The following is a 21,783-nucleotide window of genomic DNA, read 5'->3' as shown; positions in this document are numbered from 1 at the left end:
CAAAGGAAGAGGCTGCTGCAGCTGCTAAGTCACTTCAGTCGTGTCCGACTCTGTGCGACCCCATAGACAGCAGCCCACCAGGCTCCCCTGTCCCTGGGATTCTCCAGGCAAGAACACTGGAGTGGGTTGCCATTTCCTTCTCCAGTGCATGAAAGTGAAAAGTAAAAGCGAAGTTGCTCAGTCATGTCTGACTCTTCGCAACCCCATGGACTGCAGCCCACCAGGCTCCTCTGTCCATGGGATTTTCCAGGCAAGAGTACTGGAGTGGGGTGCCATCGCCTTCTCCAAGGAAGAGGATAGCTGTGCCTTAAACGTTAGTCTTACTGTTGACAATTAGTATGTCCATTGCCTGAGTAGGCTTGAAAAGTGATATTAAAAGCAACAGTGGGAAATACAACACTTTTGATAAAACACAATTTCAGTATTTTTCCACCAAGCAAGAGAAGAGTATTTTTTTTTTTTTTGAAGAGTTTTGTTTCTAATACTGGGATCAAAAGAGACTCAGGTCCAAAAAGACACCTAGGTACTTCAGAACAACACTGTCAAAAACCAAATAGTCTTGAAAGCAGAAAGCAAGAAATGCCACATCAAGCTGAAGGGATCCTCAACAAGACTGACAGCTGATTTCTCAGCCCAAATATGAAAGTCAGAGGCAGTGAGATGACAGTTCAAAGTGCTGAAGGTCAACCAAGAATTTTGTATCCAACAAAACCATCCTTCAAAAATGAGAAATAAAGACACTCTCAGATAAACAAAAACAGAAAAAATCTGTCGTTAGCAGACCTACCCTACAAGATATACTGATGATGCTCTTTCAGGTTAAAATTAAAGGAACTTAGATAGTAACTCAAATCCACAAGAATCCATGTGAATGGCATTACTTTTCCTAATTATTACCTATGAGTAAGTTTATTTCCCCACTCAAGCTGTCTTACTTCAACAGCACTCTCTCTGCCTTGGGTCACTGCTTCAGAAGGACCTCCTCTGGCTGCACCTCTGCATGCCCCCCCCACCCCACCCCCCGCCCATAGGTCCTGTCCCCTCCAGAGCCCGTCCCCTGGCTGGGAGAGCCTACCCACCAGCTGCCTTCTCCTGGGATCACAGCCCATCTCCGGCATGCCTGCTGCAGGCTGAAAGGCCCACCGCAGGGAGGTGGGCGCAGGAATGCGGACGGGACAGGACATGTCTGTGCGCTCGTGCTTAAGGCCTCTAGTCAGTGAGGACAGCGCCTGGGCTGGGGCCGGGGTGGGCCGGGGGCCGTCAGTCAGGACAGCGCCTGGGCTGGGGACGGGGTGGGCCGGGGGCCGTCAGTCAGGACAGCGCCTGGGCTGGGGACGGGGTGGGCCGGGGGCCGTCAGTCAGGACAGCGCCTGGGCTGGGGACGGGGTGGGCCGGGGGCCGTCAGTGAGGACAGTGCCTGGGCTGGGGACGGGGTGGGCCGGGGGCCGTCAGTTAGGACAGCGCCTGGGCTGGGGACAGGGTGGGCCAGGGGCCAGCTTTCCCCCATTGTACCAGGTCCCAGCATGGAGCTCCGAGAAAGCCAACAATCCTGTTTGAACCTCGCCTTCCCCTTGTTATGAAGGGCTGCTTGTCAGTACGTCTGCAGCAGTGGAGGAGAACAGAGCACACACCAGGGAAAAGAAGACTGGATTCCTGCGGTCAGGTTCTGCCTCCATCCCAGACTGTCCTGACGCTCCCAGGAGCGGGAACCTGTCCCAGCCCAGTGCACAGAGACCCTTCTGGGGCGGAAGTGGATGGCAGGGACAAAGCTTAGTACTTATCAGTGCCCAGCAGCAGCTTCTAGTGAGCAGCTCAGAACAACAGCCAGCATGCTGTTTTCAGTCAGTCTCCTACTGAGTAGGTCCAAAGGGATCAAGTCTCAGAAACGATGCACCTCGACCAGGGAAAGGACGCATGGGTGGCACCAACGTCAGGGGGAGTGGGCTAGAGCGAGGCGACACCCACAGCCATCTCTGCTCCTCAAGGGAGTGGGCTAGAGCAAGGCGACACCCACAGCCATCTCTGCTCCTCAGGGGGTGTGGGCTAGAGCAAGGCGACACCCACAACCATCTCTGCTCCTCAAGGGAGTGGGCTAGAGCGAGGCGACACCCATGACCATCTCTGCTCCTCAGGGGGGTGGGCTAGAGCGAGGCGACACCCACGACCATCTCTGCTCCTCAGGGGGGTGGGCTAGAGCAAGGCGACACCCGTGACCGTCTCTGCTCCTCAGGGGGGTGGGCTAGAGCGAGGCGACACCCACAGCCATCTCTGCTCCTCAAGGGAGTGGGCTAGAGCGAGGCGACACCCACAGCCATCTCTGCTCCTCAAGGGAGTGGGCTAGAGCAAGGCGACACCCACAGCCATCTCTGCTCCTCAGGGGGTGTGGGCTAGAGCGAGACGACACCCACAACCATCTCTGCTCCTCAAGGGAGTGGGCTAGAGCGAGGCGACACCCATGACCATCTCTGCTCCTCAGGGGGGTGGGCTAGAGCGAGGCGACACCCACGACCATCTCTGCTCCTCAGGGGGGTGGGCTAGAGCAAGGCGACACCCATGACCATCTCTGCTCCTCAGGGGGGGTGGGCTAGAGCAAGGCGACACCCATGACCATCTCTGCTCCTCAGGGGGGTGGGCTAGAGCAAGGCGACACTCACGACCGTCTCTGCTCCTCAGGGGGTGTGGGCTAGAGCGAGACGACACCCACGACCGTCTCTGCTCCTCAGGGGGGTGGGCTAGAGCGAGACGACACCCACGACCGTCTCTGCTCCTCAAGGTGGGGTGGGCTAGAGCAAGACGACACCCACAGCCATCTCTGCTCCTCAGGGGGGGTGGGCTAGAGCGAGACGACACCCACGACCGTCTCTGCTCCTCAAGGTGGGGTGGGCTAGAGCAAGACGACACCCACAGCCATCTCTGCTCCTCAGGGGGGGTGGGCTAGAGCGAGGCGACACCCACGACCATCTCTGCTCCTCGGAGGCTGAGCCAGGGGTTCACGCTGGGAGGGGAGACACAGGCCTGAGCCAGGCCCGGGCTTCTCAGGGGTGGGGCCCCTACCACAGTGCTGTGACTGACAACGCTCCCACCCCAGACACTCAAGGATCAAGAGCTTCAAGGAGGAGCTGCGGACAAACAGGCAACTCTAAAAGTAGGGTATAAGGATGCATGTATATTCCAGGAAAAGCCTTGAGTTTAAAACTAAAAAAAAACTGTATGCACAGCTTTCTTGGACTTCCAAAGCAGGCATGGAGGACACTCTCCAAAATCCACTCAGGCTTTTATTGTACATAAATTCTCGTTATCTCAAACTCACTGCCGTAGGCTGGAAGGAAGGGACAGCCTGGCTCCTCAGGAGCTCAGCCAGCTCCTCCTCAGCTGACCCTTAAGAGGTCTGAGGAACCTGCTCTGCAAAGAGTCTGAGGAGCTTAAAGGGCCCACTTACCCGCTGCTGCTGCTGCTTTTAAAACAGATTCTTGTAGCTGTTTTCATTTTTACCTTTTAACTCCCTTCACCAATTTCTCCCACCCCTCACACACCTTCTCTGGCAACCACCAATCCGTTCTATGAGCGTTTTTTTTTTTAAGATTCCATGTATAAGACAGAATCTGTCTTTTTCTGTCTCACTCATTTCATTTAGCACAATGCCCCCAGATGCCATCCATGTTGCTGGAAATGGCAGCATCCCCCTCTTTTATGGCTGAATAATATTCCACTGGATAAAGAGCAACATTTCTTTATCTCCTCCTCCATCCTATTTTTGCTAGCTCATCGATGGTCAACAATCTTGCTGAGTATTAGTTTTAGCAGTTTATCTGCAGATTTGCTTGGATTTTCTATGTAGACGATATCAGGAAATAACAATTTAGGCTTCTTCCCCTTCTAATTCTTATGGCCACTGTCTCTTCTTCCTTGTTTAATTGTCTGAGTTACAAACCCTGCTAAGCAGAAGAGGTGATGGCAAACAAATTCGTTTCTCTCTTCATCCAAAGAAATGCTCCCCCTACGTGTGGAGACCTTTCAACCTCACAGGATAAACCCTCTATTTTTGGTTTTATCTTGAGTGGGATCTGGAGTAACTGAGCAGCTTCTGCCTCTATTAAGATGACAGTTTTATTTGTTTCTTTTTTCCCTCCTTTGATCAAATAATGTAGTTCTTTTTCTAAAGCAAGTCATCTGTATGTTCCTTTATGTAGAATTTCTTTTAACCTATAAAACCATCTGGGATGGTAGCTTTTGAGAACTTTCCCAAATCATTCCATTGGGATTCTCTCTTCTGTAGTTAGTTCTGGCAACTGAGTTACTATGAGGGCAAGGGAAATCCCACTGCACTGGTCTCCCCAGTTCTGAGCGTGTCACAGACGCACGTTCACACAGGACAGTCCCCTTAGCACTGCAGAGCGTTATTCTGAGGTCCTTGATGTCTGTAACTCATGGGGGGTCTGCTGTCACTCAAAACACTGTTCCCTCACGGCTATCGGTGGTTTCTCTCCAGCAGCTCTCCAGAATTCTCTCTCACCATGATACGTCAGACGTGCAGATACATCAGGTCCAAGACTCACCAGGACTTTTCAGGAATACAATGAAGTATAGACAGCAATATAACAAATATACACGAACCACTACGTAGCTTACGAGATAAAATGCCACAGGTAAAATGCATCCATTCTCACTGAAGTGTATATTTCCTGAATAAATACATGCCAATCCACTTATGGTGGCTCAGTTGGTAAAGAATCTGCCTGCAATGCAGGAGACCCAGGTTTGATCCCTAGGTGGGGAACATCCCCTGGAGAAGGAAATGGCAACCCACTCTAGCATTCTTGCCTGGAGAATCCCATGGACAGAGGAGCCTGGCGGGCTACAGTCCATGGGGCCACAGAGTCAGACACAACTGAGAGACTGAGCCACTCATCCATTCCCCCACTGATGGGTGTTGATGTGGTTTATGGCTTTCTGCTAAGCAGTGTTACAAGTGTTTTGTACACATCTCTGTGGGCCCACTCTAGGACCAAACCCAACAAAAGTCAAGCCCTGACAGCAGCCACCGGAGAGTGCATCTGTGTCTGCTGTTTGCCTCTCTCTTCACTTACGACTGACAATGTATTTGATGTCTGTATCTGTGGCATACATTAGTTTAGTCCAACATGCTTGTAGGAAATCTAACTCCGTTTTTTAAAAACACCAGCTTTTCTGTGAAAATCCGTTTCACTGTCTCCTCATAGTAACATTTTATCCCCAAAGAAAGATGTTTTAGTTTTGTTCTTTAGTCACCTGAAGGCTCTCTATTCCTTCAGAACCTGAAATGATCTCAAGAACACAGTAAAAAAATTTTTTAAACTAATTTTCTAGCATCCATATTCAGAGGAAACGTTTATTGTCAGAGATCACTCCTGAAGATTCTGTCAGCAAGTCTATGCAGACTCATCTATTTGGCTGCACCTACACAGCCAGAGGGTCGGACATGACTGAGCGACTTCGCTTTCACTTTTCACTTTCCTGCATTGGAGAAGGAAATGTCAACCCACTCCAGTGTTCTTGCCTGGAGAATCCCAGAGACGGGGGAGCCTGGTGGGCTGCCGTCTATGGGGTCGCACAGAGTCGGACACGACTGAAACGACTTAGCAGCAGCAGCAGCAACACAGCCAGATTCCTCCTCCTTGGCCGGCTGCCTCTCCCACCATCTGGAGAACTCAGCCCTGTCTTGGCCACGAAGCCCTCACGGGGTCTGGGAAGGACGTCCATGAAGCCCTGCGGCCTCACGGCTGTGCTTCTGAGTGCGTCACAGCGGGCCGTCGCCGAGCTCGGTAGGGGAGTGACAGGGACACAGACCGGCCAGGACAGCGGGCACAGGAGAGGCCTCCCCACCGACCCCGGTGCAGACCACGTTCCTTATCGGCAACCTGACCAATGGCCTCTGGGGTCCCTGCCGAACCTCGGGGAAATGCACAGCACACTCTGATTCCTGAGGAATGCAGTGAAGTTCCCGGTGATCCCTCTGTGACTGTTGTCTTCTCCAGGACATATGAATAAAGGGCTGATAAGGTGTAGCTGCTGCTGAAACACAGTGACCCGCTGCGCACACGTCTGTGTTAATCCATGTCAGAGCCTGCCGTGCCCACCCCAGGCCTGGCTCCCGGCCTGAGCCCCGGGCCAGGCAGCACTGCCACCATCGTGGGCAAGGGGGACAGAGACTCCTGTCTGCACTGGATTCTCTGCCCGCCTCTGGGTCAGTGCAGTATTTATAGATGCTACAGATGTAGGGAGCAGTTGCTAATGAGACAGACAGGTAAATAAAATAGAGCAAATATTTAAAGGTCACCTATTTGGAGATAAGAAGTAGTACAAGGGAAGCATGCATCCGTTTAGAATCAGAATGACCATCCTGGGGCCCCTCCCTCCGCCCTACAGGAAAAACCAAACCCTGCCCCCTGCCCTCCACTTCTGTCCCCACATCACCCACCTCTCTTCTCCCAGCCCCCCATGCTGCTCAGACAATGGGTTCCAATGTCAAAAAGGGAATAATGTAGAAGCTTGTTAAGATGCTCCCTTGGTTTTTGCCCTCAACACTAATGAACAGGCTGTTATCCAAACCAATTTGTTGGTGATTGGGAGCAGGGGGGTCCCCAAAACCAAAAACATTGTTTTGCATGTCGGCTCTTATGTAGTAACTCACTATCAGCTTGGGTAAAAACTCAATAACCTCAGATGAACACCCGCAGAGGGGACTGGCTCCCAAACACTGAGCCTGCTGGGTGACCAGGACCCCAGGCCTCGTTCAAGACTGCAGGCTTTGTGTTTTCAGGAGGATCCGTCCACTCCTTAGCTGGTTAGCCCAGGTGGGGTCCAGTCAGAACAGAGAACTCAGGTGAGACATCTCACGAGAGGAACGTGGGCTTCAAGGTCACAGATGACGGAAGGGGAGAGGTCCCACAGGGGGAGGGAGGCACGTGTTCCCCAAGGAGGGGCCCCTCCCAGGCGGGGGGCAGCTGGGAGGGTAAAGGGAAGAGACGGGTGGCCGCAGAGCCCGAGGGCTGCCACCCAGCAGGAGCTGGGAGCGGGGGGGCCAAGTCCTCAGGAGCTGGGACTCTGTAAGGAGGGGCGGAGAGGCTGCCTGGGGTGGGGGGAGGCGAGGGGCGGGAACGGCGCTGAGGGTGACTGCCACGCTGACCCACGAGGTCTGGGGGTGGCCCCCTCTCTGAGGAGCTGCAGCACATCAGCGGCAGGTGCCACTCAGCCAAAGGGGTGCTGACGACACAGCACTCCCCCTCAGCCAACACCCTGAACCCGTTCCTGTGGTTTCCGGCCTGATAATGCCCCCCTTCTTGCATCTTCATGTGGTTATCATGGAGACCTCTCACAGCCTCGCTTGGGTTCATTTAATGGGTACAATTACTAAGAAGAGCATGATCTCATGGCACACTTGGCTACCATGAGCCCCTGGACCAAGATTGCTGAGCTGAGTAAGGAAGGAAGCCGGCTGCACGGCAGGCCCAGCCTTGGGACCACTTGAGGAAGGAAAGGAGCCTCCTAGAGGTGGAGACCATCGCCCTGGCCCTGCAGCCTGGATGGTGCACAGCAGAGAGGGCCGCCCACCCGGAGGGCACGGCAGACACTCTGAATGACATAACACCATGTCCCAAAAATAGGGGATGGTTTCACCCTAGCTGTCAGTACTATGAGCGGGGTGAGGAGGAGCTGCTTCTTAATAATAATGTGTCATTATTATTACTAGAATAATTACTAGCTATTATTACTACTAGAAAAGCTATGACCAACCTAGATAGCTTATTAAAAAGCAGAGATATTACTTTGCCAACAAAGGTCTGTCTAGTCAAAGCTACGGTTTTTCCAGTAGTCATGTATGGATGTAAGAATTGGACCATAAAGAAAGGTGAGCACCGAAGAATGATGCTTTCAAACTACGGTGTTGGAGAAGACTCTTGAGAGTCCCTTGGACTGCAAGGAGATCTAACCAGTCCATCCTAAAGGAAATCAGTCCTGAATATTCATTGGAAGGACTGATGCTGAAGCTGAAACTCCAATACTTTGGCCACCTGATGTGAAGAACTGACTCATCTGAAAAGACCCTGATGCTGGGAAAGATTGAAGGCAGGAGGAGAAGGGGATGACCGAGGATGAGATGGTTGGATGGCATCACCAACACAATGGACATGAGTGTGAGCAAACTCCAGGAGTTGGTGATGAACAGGGAGGCCTGGAGTGCTGCAGTCCATGGGGTTGCAAAGCGTCGGACACGACTGAGCGACAGAACTGAACTGAGGAGCTGAACCTGAACACTGATCACCCTAAGACACTATCAGTGAGCTGCAATGGGCCACAGAGGAGGCTCGTGTGTCAGCCTGGGGAGTGAGATTGAGAAGGTCTATGGGAAAAGTCGCTGTGTACATGAGCAGGGACTGATGATAACAATCAGGAAAAGCTTCGTGGGAGAAAGACAACAGACCCAGGCAGAGAGCTGAGATGGCCACGTGAGAATTCCAAGCAGAACCGACTGGTCAGCTGATACCTGCTGAGGTCATAAACACAGCAGAGAGGGGGGACCTGAGGAGGTTCTCAGGGAAAAGCGTCCAGCTAGCCGGGACACCAAGGTTTCTCAAGGGGCGCCATGGTGAAGAATCTGCCTGCCAATGCAGGAGACATGGGTTCAATCTCCGGGTCGGGAAGATCCCCTGGAGAAGGAAATGGCAACCCACTCCAGTATTTCTGCCTGGAGAATTCCATGGACAGAGAAGCCTGGCAGGCTACACTCCCTGGGGTCACAGAGTCGGACACGACTGAGCACACACACACACAGGGCTCCCACACAACCCCCAGCATGACCCCTGCTGCTCTTTAGGCCAAGCTCATGAGCCGGGGTCAGCCACGGGAACTGTGGGCCTGGAGAGGCAGGCTTCCGTGTGAACAGGGCGCACCCGTGAGTGAAGCCCCGCGTTTAATGAAGTCTTCTGAAATTTGGAATTGCTGCCCATCGGTGATTTACTGTTAAGCACTTCTCCCTGGGATCTTGCATTTCTAAAAATACTATTTGCTTTTTATTTAACACTGAGCCTCTTGATGTTCTGGAATACAAAAATAGTGTCTTATTATTTTAAAAGCTTAAGAGAGAAACTAGCCATATTATTAGAAAAAGAAGATATATGCAGCTATAGTCTGTTCAAATATCAAGAGGTGTGACTTTTCAAATTCACATTTCAATCTTTATTTACATAAGACTTTTAGAAATAGTGGGTGTAAATATTAAATCACCCAAGCCTGGGTGAAATTTTATTGAGAATAACTACAAATAAAGGGAAACTGATTTTTTAAAGTCACTTTCTGAAAATTTAGATGAAAAGAATATCGAGCATTAGTGAAAAAAATGATATATTTACATATCAATATAGGTTTTCCACGCACAGATTCATCTCCTAGGAAACATACAGAGGCAAGCTTGGGGAATCACAGGGAAGGAAAACCCTAATCAAATAGGTGCTGTTGTTCAAACAGAACATTAGCTTAAATGATCCAATCAGCTGCTTGAGCCAAATTTTTTTTTTCCTTTAAGCTGTTCATGCCAGAAGACAAACTCTTGGAGCATTAAGAATCCGTATTACATTCTAACTGTTTGCCCAACAGATGGGGGATTTGAAAGACACATTCCATGGAAATGGGACGAGAACAAGGAAGGTTTTGAGTTAGTCACCAGCAATAATGCACTCGACCCATAGTGGGGTCATAATATTAATTATCAAAATCCAGGGCACGTTTGGCAGTTACATGAATCAACCAAAATACAGTAAGTTGCTGGATCTTTGGTTTCAACATTATTCAGGATTACTGGTGGCTCAGTCATTGAAGAATCACCTGCAATGCAGGAGACCTGGGTTTGATCCCTGGGTCGGGAAGATTCCCCTGGAGGAGGGCATGGCAACCCACTCCAGTCTTCTTGTCTGGAGAATCCCATGGACAAAGAAGCCTGGTGGGCTACAGTCCACAGAGTCTCAAGAGTCAGACATGACTTAGCAACTAAACCACCACCACCTCCACACCACAAAATGCAACATGACCTGCGGAAATTTTCCTGAGGATGGAGGACAAAACATAGGAAGGGACACCTCCACGGGCGCGTCCACCACTGGCCCTGGTCTTCACACTCGTCTAAGGACTTCAGGTACTCAGAGGTCCCCATGGTGACTGGCCTTTGTTTAAAACAAAATCACTGCCTCCCCCTATAAAACAGCCGCCTACAATGCACCAAGTGAAGATTCTGCAAATTACTGACTCAAACTTTTGCGTATCAAAAGCAGCACTGTGTTTCCTCTGAAGATCTTTAGGGGGAAACCCTGAAAATACTCACACACACACACACGCTCCTGGTTTCTATGTGGAACACAATTCTATTTTATTGCAATATGAAGACTGCAAGCTTAAATTAAAAAAAAAAAAGAATTATAGAGGTTTCAAAGCTATTAACTTACTTTTAGAACAAGCCCAAATTTAGGAACAAAGGTATCATGATGCTAATGTGAAGGACAGAGAAGCCTGGCGTGCTTGGGGTTCACGGGGTCGCAGAGTCGGACACAACTTAGCGACTGAACAGCAACAACGATGTATACTTCGTGATTTTCTGCCCAGCACAGGGGACTGAGAATCTGACTCTGGCAACGTTAAGAAGTCCCATTCCTTTGAATTAGTGGTGTGAATGCTGTGTTTCTCCTTCTGAAATTTGTGATTTATGGGAAGTGTATGCAAATAGGAAAGAAAAGCTTAAGGAGGGAAAAGAAAAAGCAACACTGATTCCTATTTGGGTAAGTAAATGAGTTAAGGATATTTCTCTAAGATGTCCTCAAATTAGCTCTATTTTAACCATTTCCAGGACCTGTTCCCTTCTCTAAACCCTGTTTTTAGAAAGAATTTAAAATGTATATTCAATTTGTAGTCTCAGTCTGAAGCTGGAAGCAAATTAGTTTGCAGCTGAGTAGAATGCTAAGAAAATCAAGCTGCACCTTTTAATTTACACCCCTCATTACTTAGGAACATAATGGCTGTTTCTACGATCCTTGCTTTACAGATCCAGGATTTAAGGACAGGTCTTTCACGTCACAGCAAGCAGGTGAATGCACTTACAGACTCTCCCGCGATGCACCTCGGGCAAGGCTGGGCCCGGCTCCTTCCACTGTCAGGAGGACCCTGTCCAACAAATCACAGCGGCAGATGAGCCAGGACAGCAGTTATTCACACTTTCACTGAACATGTAAAGGCTGGTTTGGTGGGAGCAGGAACCTACCCCCATGCCTGGTCGGCCCTGGCCGCTGTCGGGCCGTGGTGAGGGCAGGCGGCCTCTGCGCTGGGCATCCAAGGACTTGGGCTCCTCGCTGCCCCCAGACGCTGGGATGTGCACCCTCATGTGGGGGCAGTCCCGCTCGGGCGCCGCGGCGTCCAGCCTCCTGCACGCCCGCTTCTGCAACAACAGAGTCTCCCTTTAGATGGCCTCGGGAAGCACACGGCGCGCTGACTGAATCTGCCTCTGAGAACCTCACCACAAACAGACCCCCGAGGAGCTCAGAAAGTTTACAGGATGCTGGGAGAGACAACTTCCAACTTTACCTTCCGGGAATGACCACCATCGGTTACACTTAACCTCATTACTTCCAGCACAGTCTGATATTTACTTAGCTTTACAAGTTTAAAATAGTCATTTTAAGCAATTTTGGCCAAAATTCTTATAATAAACTGTTGTGACTAGTTTATCGATATCGAGAATGTACAAAACCTATAAATTTTTGTTCAAGAAACTAGTTATGCACTTCAATACTTTTGCCAGGGAGGTACTTTCTTAATACAATATGAATAATTCCATGTCCTCCTGACACTGAAGAGTGGACTGATTTTATTTATTTCACAAGCTGCACACACAGCCCATAACGGATAACCTTCGGGAAAGGCAGCATTTGGCTTTGGCATTCCCGTGAACCAAAGATGAATTACAAAAGCAGTCTTCCAAAGCTGAAGGAAACGGCTGACTCTCCAAGTTCCAAGTCTGGGCTCTGTGGGGTAAGGATGTGTTCAGCGACACAGAGCTGATGGGCAGGAGGTCTCTGAGGGGACAGAAGGTCCACCCTGTCCTGGGTCCCCGCTGCTGGACAGTGCCCGCCAGAGTCAGGATACACCCCTGGTTCACGGGTGGTCCCACACCCCCCTGAGTCACCGGCAAACCATCCTCATGATTTGTGCCAAGTCTGTTCATGATCCGTTCCATTATTTATTCATTATTTTCTAAATGGACTTTTTATTCTATGGATTTATCTAATACAGAAACCTGGCATCAAGTGCTAGTTTTACTCTTTCCTAACTAACATGTCTTAAAACAGATACCTGAGGAGGAAAATGGAAAATGCTGACCTCTGAGCCCCTAAACCAGAGAATACTGCCCTGGGGTGAATACAGTGCTGACTCCGGGAGGCTGAGACAAGGGCAGAGGTAGCCAGCCACTGCCCCCCCCCCCCAACGCCACAGTCCTTCCTGAACACAAGGAAGTCCAGAAGGGTCACAGTCACTTCTGCAGAACCACACCCCGGGCACAACCTGAATTGGAGAATGCAGACATCTGAGAATACGGCCAGGGGGAGAGAAAAGCCACCAAACCCCAGTGCGGGTCCCCTACGCTCCAGCCCACACCCTGCAACATGGCTCTGCTCTGAGAAGGGCAGGAGGAGACGCTGTGAGCGGGACAGGACAGGGACCTGCGGTGAGGAGGAGCCCAAGCCCCAGAGCCCAGACGCCGGCAGGGGCCCCAAAGTCCACATGGTGGAAACGGACAAAGCACTAAGTCAGAGCTCTGAAAAGAGGAAAACCAAGTAACAGAGCAAAGCTAAGACTTAAAACCATAACCCAGAAAACCGACTGAAGCTTAGACTGAGAAGGCTCACAGGGCACCTGAGCAGGTTAACCCAGAACCACCAACACCGAGACACCCCAATAAAACCAGGAGATTCAAAGGTGAAGACAAACTCCTCAAAGCCCCTGGGCATGCAGATCAGTGAGAGTGGAAGGAACTGGACAGGCATCAGGCTTTTCAAAGCCAACACATAAGTGAGACAATGGAGAAACATGCTTTTAAAAACCAGTGAGAAAACACAAACCAAGAATTTAAAATCCACCACGCTGTCCTTCAAATATCAAGATTACAGAAATAGAATTTCAACATACATGAACTTAGAGACCACTACACCCGTGAACTCTTCTAGAGGATTCTATGTGAGGGTAAGCTTCATCTAACTAACCAGTGATGACTGGGAAAATCCCAGAGTAAGGATTTTTCCTAAGCATCTGAAGGTATTAAGATATACATCTCAGACTAAATTTAAAATAAAGGTGGAATTAGGCTGACAAACAAATGTACAAATATTACATCCTCTGACATGGTGGAAATAATTCCACTAAAACACAAAAGATGAAGGGAGAGGGAAAGTGGAAAAATTCTGTAGTACAGGTCGATACTGTACAAGTGACAGTCGTGTATCAAAGGTCACCAGGAAAAAGATTCATAAGTGTTAAATAAATGAGAGAAAGATAAAATCATCATTAAGTAAACACACAGTGAAAAATATTTCAGGCAAGATTTACTAATAGATGCTAACTCAGAAGGCAGAGGGTTAAGGAGAAATGTGCTTTCTCCCCCAAGGTATATGTTAATTTATGAAGTTTCAGTTTTATACATGTGTTTTATATATAGTTTCAACATATATTTTCACGTTTCAACATATCTCCCCGAAGGTATTTATTAATTATAAATAAAGACTGGTAACATCACAGGGTATGAAACCATCTTCATCCAGAGACAAGGCCAGCATCATCATAATGAGACATCTTGACGTCACAATACCCATAAGATGCACTAAGAAAGCATAACATCACCTCTGTGATACTTGTGCCAGAAAGGTTGTGGTCTTAACCTCATCATAGCAGACGCCGGACAACCCAAACGGACGGACAGTCTTCTGCCAGATAACCGACCGCTGCTCCATCAAAGTGCCAGCGTCAGGAAACCAAGGACGCGTCAGCGACTAGAGGAGTGAGCAGGACTCATGCAGTGTGGAGTCCTGGAAGGGATCCAGGACAGAAAAAGGGTGCTAGAGGGAAAACAGCTGAGGCTGGAGTCAGGCTGGAGCTCGGGCGACAGCCGTGCACCAGGTGAGCCTGGCCGTCCGCTGGTCGTACTGAGCGCACACGCTGTTTAGGTGCGTTCTCCGTATTACAGTTTCTTTTTCCCAAGCTTTCTGTAAGTCTAAAACTACTTGGAAATGAAGTTTTAAAAATGAAGATAAAAGCGCCTCCTGCACGTGCTCTGGTGTATACCACACGTCTGGAAATACGGATGGAAGCCAAGTCACCTTCCCACGATCCGAATTTGTCCCTCTGGAGTGACATTAAGAGTGACATGTGTAAGACACAAGTCCTTTCCCGTGTGTGAAGACAGCTCTCGGATACCTCTGAGGCTGGTTCTCTCCGACCAAGCATTCCTGCTGTCTTTCACTCTCCCATATCCGAGAGGCCTTCCAGAATCTTCCTCTTCTAGACACCATGTCTTAGAGTTTCTAAACCGTCATTATTCCTCCTGAAATGAACCACATAAAATACTCCCCAAACGCGTCTCCACCGCGGAGGAGAGCAGAGTCCCCACCTCCATGACGTGGTCCTGAGTCCTCAGGGAAGAAGACCCCAGCTGAGAAGCCTCAGCGACCCGCCACCCGGGTCTGCACGAGGCCGGCAGCCCCCCAGCTTACGTCCCCCCACAGGAAGCACCACCCACTCCTGGGGACTACGGAGGGCCCTTCTGCTTTAAATTTAACTCCAGGCTCTGCCATGTAACCCTTAAGTTTAGTTTCTAAGTCTAATCTGATTTCCTTGCCGTTTTCTAGTGTATCAAAGTACTGCCAAATACTGCCATAATCCTATGAATCCCCTTTGTGATTGGAAATGGTGCAGCCTTCCATGTTCGGCCTGTGTCGGATGGAAGGGTTGAGGAAGAAAAGACCAAGGACCGAGACCTCCGGTTACTCAGGATCTGCTCAGTCTTCACACTGCAGAGAGGCACGATGGGTAAAGGGGTTTCCTGCCAACTCCCAGCTATCTGGGTAGGGCTTCCCTGGGGGCCCAGCGTGTAAGCCTCTGTGCGACCACTGCAGGGGGCCTGAGTTCGATCTCGGGTCGGGGAACAAAGATCCTGCGCAGTGCCAGGCAGCGAGGCCATAAGAAATCCAGGCAAAGAGAAGTGGGGATACTAAACACGCCCCACATCATCTCACACACAGGTTGCAACTCTCTTCCCTCAGTCACATCCCAGCCCCTTGCTCCTGAGGAACATCGCTTGCCAGAAAGGAGAGCAGACGGGCGTGGACAGGTGACTGTGAGCAGGAAGCGTGCTTCTGGATGAGGTCTACACACTCCGTGTTTCTCAATGAGTTGGAAGGATTCTAACTCCTTCTCTGTGGGGCCAAACAAGGCCTGGCACAGCGGGTCAGCAGACCCATGGCCACCCACAGAGACAAGGACACTCCTGGGGGTGCGGGCTGGGTCCCAACATGGCAGGGGGAAGGGGAGCCACACTGACCCCAAGACGGTCATCGAGGGCTGGGCTCCTCCAGGGAACGTGGTGGCCCTCGGCCGGCCGAGGGGATTAAATCATTCACGTTTTCTGCTTCTAACAGGGATTAGTGAAAGCTGCTATATATGACACTGACTCACGTGTTTACTTGGCAAATATTCCAATTACCAAGGATTGGCCTGGACCAAGGGAACACGAGGGCTGAGAGGCACTGAAGTCCAGGACACGTGTGTTACGTGCCTCGCTCTCTCCCAGTCCTTTCTAGAGAGGCTTTGGTCAGCCTTCATCACAGCACGTGAAGGTTTACCACCCAACTGCAGACAATGACTGCAGCCATGAAATTAGAAGATGCTTGCTCCTTGAAGAAAAGCTGTGACAAACCTAGACAGAATATTAAAATGCATAGCCATCACTTTGCCGACAAACGTCCGTCTAGTCAGAGCTATTGGTTTTCCAGTAGTCATGGTTTTTCCAGTAGTTGCAAGGATGTGAGAGCTGGACCACAAAGAAGGCTGAGCACTGAAAAATTGATGCTTTCGAACTGTGGTGCTAGAGAAGACTCTTGAGAGTCCCTTGGACTGCAAGGAGATGAAACCAGTCAACCCTAAAGGAAATCAGCCCTGAATATTCATTGGAAGGACTGATTAAGCTTCAATTCTTTGGCCACCTGATGCGAAGAGGCAACTCACTGGAAAAGACCTTGATGCTGGGCAAGACTGAGGACAGGAGGAGGAGGGGACGGCAGAGGATGAGATGGTTGGACAGCATCACCGACTCTGGACAGGAGTTTGAGCAAACGGGGAGATGGTGAAGGACAGGGAGGCCTGGCGAGCTGCAGTCCACGGGGTTGCAAAGAGTCAGACACGACTGAGCAACAACAGATGACTCTGGCACCGTGTAAACAAAATTCAGATCCTGAGTAGACACAAAGATCCCATCGCTGAATAACTACAGAAGAGCCATCAAGCAGCGGTCTCGCCAGAGAGCAGCTGAAGAAGAAACGCAGTAGGGTGAGAGAAGACACGCGACAGGCAGCCTCTGGAAACCCGCTCCTCGACTTTGCCCTCAAAGAGAACGTGGAGGATAAAGAAGGAAGACGCCGACTTCCCTGAATGCTTTGGCAGAAACACCCTATGAATTCTCTTCAATCAGCGCAGCAAGAAAGTGGCAGGTTCTTGAAAAGCCTTCAGTCAAGCACATGTAATATATGCCCTAATATATGTTAAGCACATATACTCTAAGTTAGAATACCGATGTAAATTGTCATAAGTTGGTAATGCAATTAAAGGTAATTCTCCAACTACACACATACGTGCACAATAATCTCATCTTTCATTTGAAGGTATTTTAAGGATTTTTATTGACCAGTGGAATTTATTCTAAAGATCACTTGTATCATAAATGTGTGATGCTGACTGAGTCCCAGTTATCAGAAAGTTTCTGAGTGAGGTATTCTAGTCTAGTTTAATCTCCGTCACAGTAAAGAAAGTTCACTTTTGCTGGAGCAGCTGACGCGGATGTCCACCAGCTCTCAAACAGAACCGCCAGCGCCGAGGAGCCAAATGATGAGGCCTGCAGACTGTTGCTGAGAAAGAAAGCGGGCAGAGATCCCTCCTCGGGGACAGTCACTTGGAAACGACCTTGTGCTCTTGGGGGTGTTGCTTTCTGCAGCACAGACTGAACTACAGAGACCAGCAAAAGCGAGGGTGTCTCCTCTCACCCCGTGTGGTCAGGTGCCCTGGGGCTTCAGCCAGGGGACCGTAACATCGTGATGCTGGACGTCATCAGCTGCCCTTTCCAGAAGACTCCTCCCCGTCCTGGGCAGGGACTTGCGTCCACACCCCAGACCAAGTCCCGCTCAGGAAAGAGAAAGCAACCGATGAGGAGACAAGTGAGGCAAGCCGTGGGGCACCACCGTGATTCATGAAAGCTGGCTCCCCAGAGGAAGGTGGTGGAGGAGAGTGAAGAAAAACCCTTTTTACTTCCAATGAAAATGAAAAGACATAAACACACACTCTAGACTGAGCATTAATTTTGCTTGCATGATTTACCAAGGACAGTATAAACCTAAATTATATAAAATCTACTTACCACAGGCAGAACCTAGAAACTGTCCTTCCAAAAAAAAAAAAAAACTACAGCATGGAGTGTTTCCATACTTGTTATTTCAGTAACAAACCAAAATCCTGTGATGTCAGAAAGGCAGGGCATTTTATTTCTATTTTGCATGTGAAGAAAATGAAGTCCACAAACCCCAACTAACTTGCCTGAAGTCCAATGATTGGAAATGCCAGAACTGGGGCTCAGCGCGCATTCAGTCAAACTGGGCAAACAAGACTGAAACATATACTAAAGAAGCACTAAAAACTTAATAATATTTGAAAAATATACCAAAGCTTAACATAAAGCTACAGTAATCAAGATAGTGTGGTACTGGCTCAGGAGACACAGAGAGATCAATGGAACAGAACCCAGAGTCCAGGGTAAACCCTCCCGTTCACGGTGAACTAACTTTTGACAAGGGCGCCGAGGCAACTCGATGCAGGAAGAACAGTCTTCATAAGAAGTGGTGCTGGCGTAACTCTCTATCCACATGCAGAAAGAGGAATTCAGGGCCCTAACATATATCACACACAGAGGTGAGCTCAGGATGGATCAGAGAGCTAAATGTAAGAGCAAAGAGCATTAAATTTTTAGAGGAAATCTCTGTGATCTTGGGCTTGGCAAAGATTTTTTAGATACGACACCAAAAGCATGACTCATAAAAGACACAAATTCATAAACTGGATTTCATCAATATCCAAAACTGCTTACCATATGCACGCTAATGGACTTGTCTCCAGAATATATAAAGAAGTCTTTCAACTCAACAAGATGGCAAATAGCACAATTTTTTAAACAGGCAAAGGATACGAATAGGCATTCTGCTGACAAAGATATACATATGGTCAATAAGTACATGAAAAGATGTTCAACATCATTAGTCATTAGAAAAATGCTAATCAAAACCACAACGGGATACCATGTCCCACCCACTGGAATGGTTATAATCCAAACAAGTGTTGGCAAGGACGTGGAGAAACAGAAGCCCCATTTGTTGCTGGTGGGAATTTAAATAGTGGTGCAGCTGTTTTGCACAACAGTTTGGTGATTCCTCAAAACGTTAAGCACAGGGTTACCTAATAACTCAGCAATTCCACAGCGAGGCACCTACCCAAGGGAGATGAAAACATACGTCCACACAAAAAACCTGTACCTGAATGTTCACAGCATCATTCCTCGGAAAATCCCCGAAGAGCAAACAACCTGAATGCCCATCAACTGAGAAATGCTTAAATAAAATGTGGTATTATTCATACAATGTAATATTTAGTGACAAGAGGAAATAAAATACTGATATACACTTCAGTATGGATGAACCGCTTATGTTAAGTGAAAGAAGCTGGTCACAAGAGACCAAACATTGTGATTCCATTTTTATGAAATGGCCAGAACAGGCAAGTCAGCAGAGACAGAAAGTAAACTGGTGGTTGCTTAGAGATGGGGGAATGGGACAGGGGACCAGGCTTCTTTCAGGGGTGATGAAAATGTCCTGAAATCAGGTTGTGATGATGTTTACACAACTCCGTACTACGTTAAAACCACTGATCTGTGCACTTTCCCAGAGTGAACTTCACTAAGACACAAATCTGCAAAACTGTCATTGATTATATATATATATTATTATGTATATATGTATATAATAAATATATACATTTATTATACACACACACACACACACATATATATAGTCACTCATTCAGGTGACCAAAACGTATTTTTAAAATATATCTGGTTCCTGGACTGCAGCTCCCAAAACCCTTGGAATTTCTAAGCGACCAGGGCGACGGGGGTATTTTCCGTCATAACACGTGGTCTCTAGTCCTCGGTTCCTGAGGTCACTTCAGAGCCATAAAGGTGAAATGGGTGTTCTGTTATTCACGTTAACAAAGTGACTTCTGGAAAGCACCTAAGGGGGGCTGGGGGGACTGGCTGCCTGAGGAACCAACCAAGAATAGATGCTTGGGACTTTCATTCCCACCCTTTGATTTCTGGGGAGGGGGGGAGGGGACAGAAGCTGAGTCACAGAGGCCACTGGTCACTCACGCCTACAAAACAAAGCCGCCTTACAACCCAAGGGGAGGGGTTCTGAGCACTTTCAGGACGGGGAGACTCGAGCCGGAGCTCCAGGAGGTCAGACCTCCTTTGTGCCAGACCTTGTCTTATGTGTGTCTCCTATGGCTGTGGATTCACATCTGCTGATACCCTTTTAGAGACAGTTAGTCATCCGGTGAGTAAACGGGCTGCCGGAGTTCTGTGAGCTGCTCCAGAGGTAACTGGCTCTAAGGAGGGGGTGGTGGGAATCTCTGACTTACAGCCATTGGTAACAACTTGAGCTTTGGCATCTGGAGTGGAGGGTGGCCTTGGGGGCCTGAGCCCTCTACCCATGGGCTCTGAGGCCGGCTCTGGGCAGTCAGTGTCAGGACTGAGTTGAATCCCTAGACATTCTGTTGGTGTCCAAGAACTGCTGGGAGAAGCCTCCACCACAAACACTGGAACTAAGTTCAGAAACCCATTTAAAATTACACATAAATAAAGCTATTTTTTAATCTGGGAAAGACTGACAGCAGGAGGAGAAGGGGATGACAGAGGATGAGATGGGTGGATGGTATCACAGACTTGATGGACATGTGTTTGAGCAAATTCTGGGAGTTGGTAATGGACAGGGAAGCCTGGTGTGCTGCAGTCCATGGGGTCACAAAGAGTTGGATACGACTGAGCGACTGAACTGAAAGCTATTTTTTTAATGGGCAAAACATCTGAATAGACAGTCCACCAAAAAGATATGAATGATTAATAAGCACATAAAAAGATGTTCAACATCAGATGTTCATCATTCGGGAAAGAAAAATTTAGATTGCTGAGAACACCTAACTTCACATCTACTAGAATGACTATAATCAAAACGACAGACGTGAGCAAGATGTGGACAAACCAGAACCGTCTTAGGATGCCAGCAGGGATGTAAAGTTGGACCATAAAGAAAGCTGAGCACTGAAGAACGGATGCTTTTGAATTGTGGTGCTGGAGAAGACTCTTAAAGAGTCCCTGTGACCTCAAGGAGATCAAACCAGTCCATCCTAAGGGAAATCAACCCTGAATATTCAATGGAAGGACTGATGCTGAAGCTGACGCTCCAGCTCCAATACTCTGGCCACCTGATATGAAAAGACTGGAAAAGATTCTGATGTTGGGAACGATAGAAGGCAGAAGGGGAAGGGGACAACAGAGGATGAGATGGTTGGATGGCATCACCAGTTCAATGGACATGAGTTTGAGCAAACTCTGGGAGTTGGTGAAGGACAGGGAAGCCTGACGTGTTGCAATCCATGAGGTCAAAGAGCCGGACACGACTGAGTGACTGAGCAACAACAAAGGGGTGTAAAATGCTGCCACCACTTTAAAAAACAGTTGGCAGTTCTTAGGAAGTTAAACATAAATTTAACATTGGAACCAGTCGTTCCAGTAGGAGTGTCTATCCAGCAGTAATGAAAACCTACATCCACACAATGACCTCTATGTGATCCTTCAACGTTTTCAGTACTATTCATAACACCCAAAAAGGAAAAACAGCCCCAATGTTCATCCACTGATGAATGAATAAACAAAATGTGGTATATCTATACAATGAAATATTTAACAATAAAAAAGCTACTAATATATGCTTCATTGTGGATGAACCTCAAAAACATTATAAAAGTGAGAGAAATCAGAGGCAAAATGATACATTATATACTTTTGTTTACACAAAATGTCTAAAAAAGGCAAATCTAGAGAAACGGGAAGTAGATCGGTGATTGACTAGACCCGGGGGTGTGAATGGGCGCAAAGCGATCTTTCTGAGAACGCAGTCTTCACTGCGGTGATGGCTGCACGGCTGGATTCACCAAAAGTCACTTCACTGTACACGTAAAATTTTAAAACTTTAATCCATGTGGTCTTGATGGTAAGTGTGAAAGGGAAATTTGAGAAGTCATAGCCACGGGGACTGACCTGGAGGGGCACACTATACCAGGCGATCTATACTTTTTCCTGGATAAATGATATATACTTCAAAGACACCAACAATTTTATGCATC

The 21,783-nt window shown here is 48.6% G+C and overlaps 1 protein-coding gene and 1 long non-coding RNA gene across 6 annotated transcripts in view; one reads left to right on the top strand and one right to left on the bottom strand.

Annotated features, from left to right (window-relative positions):
- The window catches only part of C2H10orf143 (chromosome 2 C10orf143 homolog), a 29,702-nt gene that overhangs the window by 2,492 nt on the left and 5,427 nt on the right, over nt 1–21,783 (bottom strand). For all 5 annotated transcript variants that reach the window (XM_081572986.1, XM_081572988.1, XM_081572985.1 and 2 more), the window contains 2 exons: nt 11,285–11,458; nt 11,125–11,187 (listed from right to left, as the gene is read on the bottom strand). In XM_081572986.1, coding sequence (XP_081429112.1) covers nt 11,125–11,187; nt 11,285–11,458 — 237 coding nt within the window. The remainder of the gene's footprint in view (nt 1–11,124; nt 11,188–11,284; nt 11,459–21,783) is intronic.
- Nucleotides 15,011–16,907, top strand: LOC145539270 (uncharacterized). The gene is made up of 3 exons (XR_014077681.1): nt 15,011–15,099; nt 15,312–15,400; nt 15,708–16,907. It is a non-coding gene; the product is annotated as an uncharacterized LOC145539270 (long non-coding RNA).

The sequence above is a fragment of the Giraffa tippelskirchi genome, chromosome 2, assembly GCF_054371585.1.
Source record: "Giraffa tippelskirchi isolate mGirTip1 chromosome 2, T2T-mGirTip1v1.2.pri, whole genome shotgun sequence".
Lineage (NCBI taxonomy): Eukaryota > Metazoa > Chordata > Mammalia > Artiodactyla > Giraffidae > Giraffa > Giraffa tippelskirchi.
Note: the sequence above shows the minus strand (reverse complement) of the source record. Positions and strands in the feature narration are given on the sequence as shown.